This window comes from Rhamphochromis longiceps, linkage group LG22 (assembly GCF_057381845.1).
Source record: "Rhamphochromis longiceps isolate RC_006_pf linkage group LG22, R_longiceps_female_GT1.1, whole genome shotgun sequence".
NCBI lineage: Eukaryota > Metazoa > Chordata > Actinopteri > Cichliformes > Cichlidae > Rhamphochromis > Rhamphochromis longiceps.
Genome location: NC_140577.1, coordinates 8,181,240 through 8,193,750, shown reverse-complemented (window position 1 = coordinate 8,193,750; position 12,511 = coordinate 8,181,240). Strand labels below are relative to the sequence as shown.

Below are 12,511 nucleotides of genomic sequence, written 5' to 3'. Positions count from 1 at the left end.
ATGATGCACTGAGCATTTCTGTCAAGGTTTTTATCTACCACTGCTGCCTCGCATTAGACTGTGTCTTCTCTCACTTTCAGTGTGTGTTTTTTCGTATCTTTCTAAGCTCTCCTTTTTCTTTTCCGTCACAGCAGATGGCTGCTCCTCCCAGAACCTGGCTCTGCACTGTTCTTTCCTTCCCACATCACTTAGTGCTGCTCATAGGGGCCTTCTCTAGGTTTTCTCCATTACTTTCCAGCATAACACGCCTAGAGACGTTGTTGTGATTTGGCTAAATCTAAATTGAAGTGAACTGAAACTCAGGGCTCCTATATCTCGCTAATCACTTGATTATCCTCTGAATTACACAGAGAACCACAAGTTCCCAGAACTGAAAATATCTATTAGATATTAAATCACTCATTTTGTCAGACCATCGGTGCAAAACTAAGATATGTTAAATTTATGTTGACTGTAAAATTTATGGGCAGCAAATCAGATTTAAGAAGCTGAAACCAGTTATTATCTTGGTGTTATGCTTAATAAATCAGTTTAATTATTGCTATTATGAAAGCTGTTTTAGTCGGGATAATCTGCTAAGTGATAGCTACCAAAAATATTTCTTACTGTAACAGGACTTTGCTCCTCACCTAGTTAGAAGCATTTCCTTTTAAGGGTAAGGGTCAGAACATTTGTTGAGTGTTGTTTCAGACGTATTTAACACTGATCGCCTCACACTGAATCAAATACTAATTCAACGTGGAGTCCTGGAGTTTCCTGTCCCCCTGCACAGTCCTGATGAGCCGCCCCGACCATCTGGATTCCAGATGCGTAACCTGACCGAGCCCAGGCAACGATACCGCTCTTCCCGAGCGCCAAGCTAAAGTGAGGCCAGGTGCGTGTGACTCACCCCCTCACATGCATACAGTTAACGGAAAGAGCGCGGTTGCTATTGTATCTGTTGTTCACCTTTTCCAAAGCTTTTAAAAGGAGGTGTGGAGAATCTAAATCTGATTTAGTTTCAGATTCTCTTCCAGTTTTATCTTCAGGTAATGTTTCCCAGCAGTGAGATCAGATAGCGCCGCATCTCCTAAGAAAACGTTTTTGTGTAATTTAAGTTATTAAAACCAGATGGGATATGAAAGAAAGTCCAGCTTTTTGGTGTTATTTGAGGACAGCAGGAGACCTTTTTACCTACCATGGAGAATTACAGTTGAGTTATAAACTCCACATGACGTAAACTTAACATTTTAATAGGTTTTTGGAGATTTTTAATCTATCTGCAGTGAAATGTATGTATTTTCATGGGTGAGGGTTGTTTGAAGCAGAACTTACCTTCACAAGGTGCTTGTTGACCCATTTTGTGAAGGTCTTTTTCTGAACTCTGTCCCGTTCATCTGTGGAAACACAGCAAATATACACTCTGTTTAATTTATGGTGCTAATTTAAGGGATTTTGCATTTTTAACAACTATCACTAATCATGTATTACAAACTCAGTGGTCCAGACTTACGGAAACAAACCATAAGCACAATTATTAAAAACCCCCAAAAAGAAATCTTGTATTTGGCTTTTCCAAAACAAACTACTTTACGACTGTCTAACCTGCCAGCAGACAGGAGGAGTCATTCTTTTTTGCATGCTAGCTTAATGGCAGATAATCACTTTAAATATCATACTCATCAAAGGCTAGTTTCCTTGAATAACTCACAGACACGGGAACTACATCCATATCAAGCTTGAGAAGTCTGAAACAATGATTCCCAAACTTTTTGGGCTGTGACTTTTGCACAGAAGTACATGCATTGCCCACCATCTACATACAGCCATCTAACCCAGCGGTCCCCAACCCCCGGGCCACGGACCGGTACCGGTCAGTGAGTCGTTTGGTACCGGGCCGCGAGTCTTGAGGCTCAGGGGTGAAATTCATGGTTTTCAGAGGTTTTATTGTTAACTCGGTAGTTGTGCGTCTTATTTTGAAAGAAATATTTACGCATTATCATAGTGACCAGAGAGCATGTTACTCTCAATGTTGTTGCCACTTTTCAGGAGGACGTTGCTAATAAAGTTACACAATTACACAGTGAATTCGCGTTTATTATTATGTTTACAAAACACCACAGTTTTTGTCTTGGTCGTATGATTTTATTTTGTTGTATTTATCCGCGACACCTTAAAGGCCGGTCTGTGGCACAAAAAAGGTTGGGGACCGCTGATCTAACCCATAGGCCTGGATACATGATGGCCGAAACTAAATATAATTTGTGTTTATTGAGCCTAAACCGCCTTTATGGCCCTGCTTCAGATTAAAACCTCCAGCAAAACGCTTTCAAATCTTTTTTATCTGTTTTTTCATCCCAGAGTCACAAACAGTGTGAGACATATTTGTTTTGCCCAGGGACAGAACAAAAAGTCACATGTGACTTTGACTCAGACACGGACATCTGATGCCCAATAGGGACAGCACATTACAGAAGACTTACTGCAGCAAAACAAAGAATTCCCTGCTTATCAGGGGAACACTGAATAGATTATCTCTGTCGTCATCTGGAGCAGCACCTCAGCTGGAACATGTTTCAGCCTGCAATGCTGTAGTCGTTTCATAATCAGATTATTCCCAACAAGCCTATCATATACTAGTAGGTATCAAACATATAATATGCAATGCTTTTCCTAAATTTTGCCATCTAAGCAGCCACTTGAAGAGATAACCATCAAACGTACACTTCACCTCTTCGGTGCAGTGCTTCAGTTGGCGATGAGGGTGCTTGTCAAATACAGAGCAGTTCACCAAAACAAATGTTTAATGTTCAAATGTTTTTTTCCTCATCAGTGACATGCTGTAAAGAAGTTGATAGTATTATCTGCTCTGTGATCAAAGCTAACAGAAGTGATCAGATGAAGAGGGAACCAAAGAAGAGGACATCCCGTGGCACCAACGCCCAAATCACGGTGGCTTTATGTCCATGACTCACAGGCACACTCACGCACGAGGCGGTCTCAACAGAGAAGTGAAATAAACCTCAAAAGCAGACAGATGAGTTCTGCTTTTTCACTGGTTTTGATTTCGGGCTTTTCATATATGGCTTTGCAAACACGTTGGACACGTGTTACGAAACATAAAAGATGCATTTCTGCACAAATGAAATGTAGCAGCTCGGGATACTTCTGTTTCTCAGGTCGGCTGAAAGGAGCACTAAAAATTCCTAAAATAACCAGGCTGAATACATCACACTGAAACACAAGATCTACTGATCTCTCTGACTAATAATGCGTTTTCTTGGCTGAGTTTTGTAGCCTGAGGCTGCAGATTTAGCCCAGATTTATATGTTCACCTTGTGACAAAAAAAGGTGCAAGATATTAGATCACCTGAAAAACAGTGTGCATGGATGAGTCACATTGCCAAATCCTGCAACTGGGATGTTGAATGTTATTACACGGACTTGTTGCAATGCTCAAAATAGGGTGCTTTCTTTCTTCTAAAGAATTTCAGTGGCTCTGTCACTTCAAACGTCTTTTTAACAGGCTACATTTTATCTGTGCTGCAAAACCTCAAATTAGGATTTCACATTAAAGCAAAACAGATTTCTTCTGTCTGACAGGAACGTTCACCAGTAAAAATAAAAAAGGAAAAGATGTGACACAAAAAGGGGTGTGGCCCATCTGTTAAAAGAGAGGCTCCGGACTTGACTCTTTGCAAATTCAGACATCCAGACACAACTTTTGGACTTTTACGTAATACACGAAACAACAAAGCCAAGCCAAGAGCTAATATACAGACTGAACCATTTTCAAACCAAAGAATGCAACTGCAGAAAAACACAAAGCTCAAAAATGCAGCACTGCTGGAATAAACTCTACCTTTTCTGTGGTCCATGGCCCTGAGCACCCCCTGGTAGTAGGACTCCTCTACGAACACCCCATCACTACCCATACTATCAGAGGAGTAGGCTCTGAATCTCTGCTCCATCGCCATGCTGCCAGCTATCAAAACCACACGGAAGCCTCTGCAGGTTCAGAGGCGATGATGTTGTGTACTTCTACTTTTTCTTATTGCCTGAAACACTGCTTCTCACTGAGGGCTCCTGGAGTTAAGTGGGAGTGTTCAAGCCACCGATTCAGTTCCTGAACTTGCTCCCTTTCTTCTCCCTATCTCCATTTGCTGTCTCTGACATTCAACGCCACATTTTTTTTTCACCACCTCTTGCAAAATGCCTGCCTGCAGGCAGCAATGTCAGAGACATTCACCACAGAGAGGTCTGCAGGGAAGATTCTCCTCCTGGTTCAGCCCTGTTATCTACACCCAGACCCCACCCATGAAAAAACCCTCACACAGCACCCACCCAAACCAGAGCTCAGACCTCAATTTACATTATTCTTTGCACTTTTAATTTTATTTTCTGTTTAATTTGAGGATAAAAAAAAAAACAGTTTAGAATCCCACTCATCTTGTAGCTACAGCTAACTATTGCACTAAGATTCATTTTCAAAGATTCATTTTCACAAAGACCCCACAGATCACTAATCCAGAACAGGAGACATTCCCTCATTTAGACTAAGCTGTACAGAAACGGACCACTGAAGCTTGTTAACCCCAACTGAACTCCACTGCTCAAGCTAGCGGTGCCTCTGACCAACCAGCGTGTGGTCAGAGGCAGAGTGGCGGGACATACCACAACGCCACAAAGCATCAATGGAAAAACTTGTCCCGAGCACACAGCCGAAGCCAGGAGGCATCAGAAAGAACGTCCTCAGCTATTTCCCCAAACAGTACAATCACAAGAAAACCTCGAGCATGAAAGCTCTTCCATCATCAGGAGATAATTAAGGAATAAAAGGCACCGAGGGAGCCGTCTTCGGGATACAATTCAGCACCAGAAAGAATAATGAGAACAAACTGCAGGACTTCAGTTTTATTTGAAGCATTTGATTTAGACTATTTTCCCTTGGATGGACCTCCAATACCCTGTCGTGCCAGTTCAATACCACAAACCAAAAAAAAAAAAAAAAGAGGGTGTGGGATGGAGGGGGTGGACAAGCATCAGACAGTAGAAAATTATCCGAGACACAAAGCAGCTATTGTGGCTCCGCATGGATAGACTGAACAGTGTGTGCACATGACAACAATCATTTGCATCTTCTTCATGCAAATAACTTCTGTCAAACATCCCTGAAAAACTGGGTGCAGAATTTGTTTTTCCATTTGGTTCCAGGTGATCACAAATAGCACCTCCACACTAAAATACCTTCAACACCTTTCACCCTGCAAAACACCAATTTTACGTGCAGTTACCGACATAACACTGTAAAGAAAAGGAATTTTTTTGGATGCCTATAAAGGGAGGTGACTTGTTGGGACCTGAGGCATGAAAGCTTCCTTGACTGCACCTTCAGACTTTAAACAGACCCTGAACGCCAACGGGCTACAAACAAAAGCAAAGACTCTAGGCAGAAACGCTAAAATTAGCTAAACATAATTTGTGCAAAATGGCTTTTGATCGACACACTAAAATCTAAAATCTGTGGATTATAGTTTTCAATTTCAAATGCAAAGAGTATTTGTCTGCAGGCTTAAGAACTGAAAACCGCAAGTAATCACTTCCAGTTTCCAAACTTGCTAAACTGTATTTGTTTTAAGACATGAAAGCACTGGAAGCTAAATTTGTGCTTCTTTGAACAAATCCTGGTGTAATCAAACTCGGCATTGAATTAACTAGATTTATTCATTTAAAGCTCAGTTTGCTAAAATGCTTTAAAGGTGACAAAGAGATATAAGCGCTTTTTTGCACCTCAATTCTAAGACTGTAAAACAGTTGTCTTATCCAGTATCTAAATGACGCTCTGGTGCACACAGTGCAGCATTGTGTGGATATTCCTCCTTTCCCTGTCCTTGATAACACACAGCGATAATCCTGAGCAGTGAGAGCTGATAGGAGTTTTAAGGTGACAGCTCAGCGTGTTAAGTCTGTAAATTCCTGCTGAGGGCGAGCCGACCCTCCTCACAGACAGGGGGAGCCGCCTCTCTCCTAAAAGAATTTTAAAAATAAAATAAAAAACACACCCCTATTTGTGTTTTTTGCAAGAGACAGCACGCGATGTCAGTCCCACTGAGGACAGGAATGTTAATCAACACCTTGTATCATCTGGTTCGCAGGTCCTGTTAGGGTTCATGATGGTATGAATGCTGGATGACTTGCGAAGAAACTCTGCCAAAGCCCCAGGGCATGGTGGGGCAGATCCAACCCGGAGCTGACAATGACAAGTGCACGAAAACATGCACATGTCAGAGAAGACGACCGGGTAGTGTCTGCTATTATACCTGAACGGTATAATGAATTCCTTTTAAAAAGCAAACACAGCTGGAAAAATAACTTAATAACCCCAAAGGCGACACAGGAATATGTCCTGACCACCACTGCAATTTAGAGCTGCATTTAAACTTGCTCGTATTATGTTTCAGCATCACTTTTGCAATATCAGCATCACTTGCAAGCACTTTGTGCACAAAAACATGCGTAATCAGCCACACATGGTGCTTACAATCTTGTGGTTACGAACAGATGAGAACTGGATAATTGTTGGATTTATGATCTTCATATGTGAAAACTGCTGCTCAGCACAGTTTGTCTCCCCCTTCTGGTCGAAAGGCTACAGCACAAAACATGGGAAGCTGAATATTTAAAGCCATAATCCATTTTAATGTCACAACAACTAGTAGCTCCAATCATCCCTGTGTGCTCCTAAAGAGACCTGAGACTACTGGTAAGAAAGCTCAAGGTCACTTGGGGCCCTGCAGTGTTTACATATGTCAGTGGGCAAATGATTTTTGTGTGTGGGAAAAGTGTGTTGTGTACATGGTTGCCGTGACAACATAGTAAAAACACACAGAAGCTGAGAGTCCATCAGAACACCATTTTGGCCCAGAACATCTGGGGAAACACCCGAGTGCAGGGGGAAAGTGGATTTCTGCTTAGAACTGAAAATGCCAAAGTCCACAAAACACATGACACATTCACAGGGCGTTATCAGAGGGTAAACACAAACACCAAGTACAGTTTCCATTCCTGTAGAATATTCAGGGTGAGCCGGAGAGTGACAAATTAACTGTGTACTGAGTCACTCAGTCGCTTTTATATTCAAACGTCAAGACAAATGATCGAGTCAAGAAGCTGCATACAAGGACATGAAGTAACCTCGTTATCGTAAAATCAACTTTTCTCAGATAACAGACCTCTGCCCAGTGCAGACATTTGAAAAGAGCCAAACGTGAGACATTTAAAGGGCTTAAAAATTAAAGATTTAAGAAGCTGGAAGCTGACAGGGTTTTTAGTTATTTTTACCTAAAAATGCTTAAATAAACGATTTAGTATCCAAAATTAACTTTCTGTTGACGAACTGATTTACAGTTTATCATCTGCTCAGTGGGAAAGTAATTAATTATCAGACTTTCATCACTGATGTTACTAATAAACAACATTCTCCAAGTTTTGAATTCTATATATGTCTAAAATACCATTGATATATTTACTGAATTTGAATAGGGACGCAGATATAAGCAGTGTTGCCTGTACACAGCAGCAAACAGGATGGTATTGACCATGGCACAAGCCAGTGTTTATCTGTTGTGTCACATCGATTTTGTGGTGCCTGAATGAAGACTTTAAAGCTGATTATCTCAGGCTGAGGTTTGTTTTCTAAATGCGGGAAATAAATCACAATAAAAACGAAATAATTAAAAAATAGTTTTAAGCATCTCTAATTTCAATCATCTAGTTCTGGACGTCCACTGTTTTGGCCCTCAGGGCTTGCTGTATCATGGGTGGAGGAACGGAAAAGGTTAACATTACCACCATCAGCACCCCAGCAGCCCCTCCCAAGCAGAGCCTCCTCCTATTACAGTCACTGAGCGATGGATAGAGCGGCGCAGTGATCGGACCTACCTGCGCAACACATTCGGCTGTACAGATGAGACCCCACTTCGCTGCAGTTCATTTCATGGATGTAATTAGTCCGTCGATAAAGAAATCCCCGCTCCAGCCCGCCGTACCAGGACGGCCGGGCAGCCTGCGCCGTATCGTCCACTTCGGCCATCCCGGTTTGTTTGTGCCGCGCGTAAACGCGGAGCGCGCTGGACTTTCTCGAAAACGCCCCCCTCACTCGTGGGTTTCTCGCGTGTGTAGTACCAGCCCTCCAAACTTCGCTCTGTACTCTATGAGAGCCACATGGAGGAGAAAAAACAGGGTCGAGTCAGATTGCAGACTCTTTGTCACAAGCCCAACCCACTCGTTTTGTTTAGCGAGAAGAAGTGGCGAGCTGCCGGCTGCTCCATCCTCCTCCGATCCGTCAGACGACTTGTGCCATTGAGACGCGCCGCGGAGAGACACTGCACACCGCGTCCTTATTTTAACACGCGTGATAACTGTACCTTTCACAAGATTGCATAACATACACCCCCGACAGCCCCATAAATGCAAAGCAGAAACAGGAATGACTTCTGGGAAGGCGCGAAACTTGCAGGCGGTGACAGGTTCTGTGCATTGTCTCGCAGTGACTGTTCACAGGAGGGCAGAGCGCACATTACCCCCGGTAATAAATCATCACATTCCCTTCACATCCATAACAGCTGTGCCTCGTAAATATCCCCGACACAGGAGGCTCATTTTCTCTCCGTTTTTGCGCAACTTTAAGAAATACTTCACATAACTGAAAAGGTGCTGGCTCCTCGTTAATCCGCATGTGACAGAATCCAACTGCCATGACCATGAATTAATTTATGAAGAAGTTATATTTCTTTTAATTGGGGGCGGGTTAAGGTACAATCTGGTAACAAAACTTCTGATTAAGCAATAAAATAATACCAGGAGTAACTCACGGGATTAACTAGTGATGTGTCTAAAACAAAGTTTTAAACTGTTTCTTTAGGCACTTTGTTACTAGCAGCCTGAGTGAGTTCCCATTTCTTTACATTAATCTATGGAAAATACCAAAGACAACACGTTGACAGGTGTGAAATAGATGCATCTGGACTTCAATTGATGCAACTATTGTTCAGTGAAGCTCATCAGAAATGTTCTCAGTGAATGGTGGCTGTCAGGAAGCCATTCTTAAGGAAGGTGGGGAAAGGCTGAGATATGTCAAATTATTATTTCTAAATTATTTTTATTATGATTAAATTACTCAAGAACCAGACTGAAAATCAGTGGCAACAGGTCTTGAAGACGTCAGAAGAGCAGTGCAACAGTGTCTGTTGTAAAACTGTAAAACATGGCGGAGGCTCTGACATGGTTAGGTGGTGTTGTGTGGTGTTGGGGATCTTTTCGAAACTGACAGAATTATGAATGCAGAAAAAGAATGAATGCAGTACAATCCGGAAAGCATCTGATTGGCTGTGGCTTCGTTTTTCATTAATAACGATGATGCCAATACGGCAACAGCCTAGATAGAAAAAACAGTCGAGGACAGAGATGAGGATAAGAACCAAGGCCCTCCCTCAGCGCAGACACACGCTGTACTGTATGCTGTGTATGACAGTCAATGAACCCAGCTACTATTGAGGTTTACCACTAATGTGTTTTATGTTAGGCTGGGTATTGTGAAGGGCATGTAGGGACACGCTGGGTGTGCATTGTTTATTGTTTTTGTGTCCTTTAGTAACAGAATGTTTTCTCGTTTTTCAGTTATTGCCCAGCGGGGCGTCCTCCCTCCTCAGTCTGTTATTACCACCACAGTGAAAGGAGACAGGAAAGTGAGTCACGGCTGAACACCACGAGACCAAATCTGAAACCGATCCTACGCTGTGCTGTCTGTGGCACGCGGTTTAGCAGACACGGCTGCCAGTCTGAGTCTGCCATTAATACTGTTGCAGATTTGGGTGTGGTTTCCTAAATGGATTAGACAATATTGTTAAGGACTTTTATTGTGATGGGAATGCAGTATCCTAATCTTGAGAGTCTTAAAAAGACCTTTGCACAAAACAATTAGAGGAAATCTCAAAGTTAAAAAAAAAAAAAACGCAGTCAAAAATAACAGGGAAGGGCATTAAATGATCATAAAGAACAGATCAAAATGAGCAGGAGCCTCTAATGAAGCAGGACTTAGATTCTTCTAACGTCCCGAGGATCTAAATGATCGTTTGTTATGACTGTATCCAGGATACGCAGGCCACCGTCCTCAGTGTCGAGTTTACTACCATTAGTCAGTCACCATCTGTGGCACGGAGCTTTTTTTAAACCTGGCTCTGGGTAAAGTCCCTTTTACCTACTTCCACCTTCCCCCTGTGTCAAAGGCACCTTGGTGTTCCAGCAAACTACAGTTCAACTTACACAAGTGGACTCGGGTTGTGTCCTTAAATCGAAATGTTTGACTTGAATGACTGAATCTGTAATGTAAACAATGAACAGACAGCCTGATATTGATCTTGCCGCCGCCAGAAATATGCTATAAAGAGGGAATACGATCACACCTGATGTGCAGCTCTTACTGTCTGCACTGCGGCAAGAACAGAGCTGAAAGCAGATTTCCCCAAATGCAAAGCACCTTGATATCGACAGGAGCTAGTGATGATACATGGCCTAGTTTTGCAATGCAGTGTTGGCACACGATTTACCAGTCAAACGGCACTTCCTGGCAACCTTTGATCGCGGCTTCAGTTGCGTGCAATTTACAGACCACACGCATTCGAGTCACGCAGACAGAGGGAGAGGAGGATACATGTGTTGTTAATTTCTCCTGTTTTGCTTATGTTCTGATCATATTTTGGATATTAAGTCTCTGGACAGGGACTTTTCCTTTTTGGGGAAAGACTTTTCAGAATTCTTTGAAAATCATTCATCTGCTCACAACAATGTGAGGAATGTTGTGAAAACTGCTCTTATCTACTCAAGGCGTGTCTTGCTCCACCCAACTACAACCTGATTGTGTAGTTTACAGCTGAGAGCACTGGTCAGATAATAGTACAGTAGTGCTCTAATTTAGCTTTAACAGCCAACTATTTCAAAATGTTAGTTTTGTTTTTTAAAACGTATTTAGGTGAGAGAGATTTCATGTAAAGGCTATTTTATGTGCAAATAGATTATCCAGTAAATGTGCACGGTTGTTTTAAAGTGCCAAACAGGTTTCCCATTTGAAAGACAAAACAAAATAAAAAAACAAAACAACAATTGTTCTCTCTTTTACCTGCAGACTGTCAGTCAAAAATTCTTTAAAGCACCCCAGGGTGTGTCACCTGCAGGGGTGTGTCTGACAACCACCACAGTGTTAAGCTGTGTCAACAATAACGTGGGCCTTCCTGAGGAGTGTGTCATGACATTAAAGAGTATGCAACCAACCTTCAGGCTGCATAGTTTAGTTGAACATCGTGTAACTCTTCTATGCTTGCAGCAAGATTGGTTAACAAAAGGATATGGTTAACCTAACAACGCCAGTGTGCCAAGATGAAACAGGTTGAACCAGCATTTTAACAATACAGCAGCCTCCACAACTGGGGTAGGTCTGTAAAGTGGAGAGATTAAAGTTATATCCAGTCACTTTAAGAGAGCTGCACACATAGATCTTTAGCCAGATCTTAACAAAGATGGAAAAAAAAATGATGGAATAGTTTTCAGAAGGGAAAAACTGCAACTTAGGAGCAAAGCTGAAGCTGAGGAGTGCCCGTCAGAGCTCTGACTAAGCCGAAACCCCATTCTCCACAAGAATACTCCAGCTCTTCGGACGTCATCACCTTCCAGCCAGCATTTACAGGGTTAATCGCAACATCTCCATAGCACAGGAAACCGAGATGTGTGAGGGGAAAAAAAGGAGGGGGGGCAGTGAAGAAGAGAGAGGAGCGTGTGCTGCAAAAACACAGAGGACGAGAGAGAGTAGAGACGACAGAACAGGACTGCCGGCAACAAACTGTTTGCAAAGGAAAATCTTTGATCTGCCGATCTCGCCGTCAGCTCTCCCTGCGCAAGCCTTGAAGCGATGAGTTTTTCAAGCTTTTCTTACCTTGCTTCTTGAGTACTCTCCACTGCCAGAAAACGATCAAGGTAACGATGTGGCCCACAGCCACAAGGGCTGGGAACACATTTCCAGGGGGGCTTGCCGGCATCGGGCCTGGTACAAAGTGGAGAGTCCCAGGCTCTGAAAGGTGGGAGGGTTGGGGAGGGTAGCGGCGGGGGGGGGAGTTGGAAGGTAAGGTGGAGGGGGGGAGTAAAGGGGAGGAGTAGGGGAGCGTCTAGGGGTGTGGTGTCACCCCGGACTTTAAAACGAGCGCTGCAGCTAAGTTGTCCGCGACTTTTACAAGACACGAGTGAAAGAGCACACCTCGCTCTGCTCTGTGACTCAGTCCTCTGGCAGAAGTGGCTGATCTCTCTCACTCCGGCACTCTTTCCCTCCCCCTTTTTCCTCTGCACTTTTACAATTCCTCTCTCTGTTTCTCATATATTCACGTTTAAGTCATTTAAAGTTGCACTTTTTTTAAAAGTAAAAGCTGTAACTCTGGCAGCACGAGGAGCTCTGACGCTGTTAAAAATAAGTTTTGTCCTCTTTGTC

General features: G+C 42.9%; 1 protein-coding gene across 16 annotated transcripts in view; it reads right to left on the bottom strand.

Moving 5' to 3' along the window:
• pleca (plectin a) overlaps positions 1-12,511 on the bottom strand; it is a 105,456-nt gene that overhangs the window by 35,209 nt on the left and 57,736 nt on the right. For 9 of the 16 annotated variants that reach the window (XM_085396560.1, XM_085396562.1, XM_085396561.1 and 6 more), the window contains one exon: positions 1,315-1,376. In XM_085396560.1, coding sequence (XP_085252686.1) covers positions 1,315-1,376 — 62 coding nt within the window. Of the gene's footprint in view, positions 1-1,314; positions 1,377-3,841; positions 4,128-7,920; positions 8,503-11,965; positions 12,383-12,511 lie in introns of those variants that run through there. The other 7 variants (XM_085396567.1, XM_085396570.1, XM_085396564.1 and 4 more) reach the window with 4 other exon arrangements.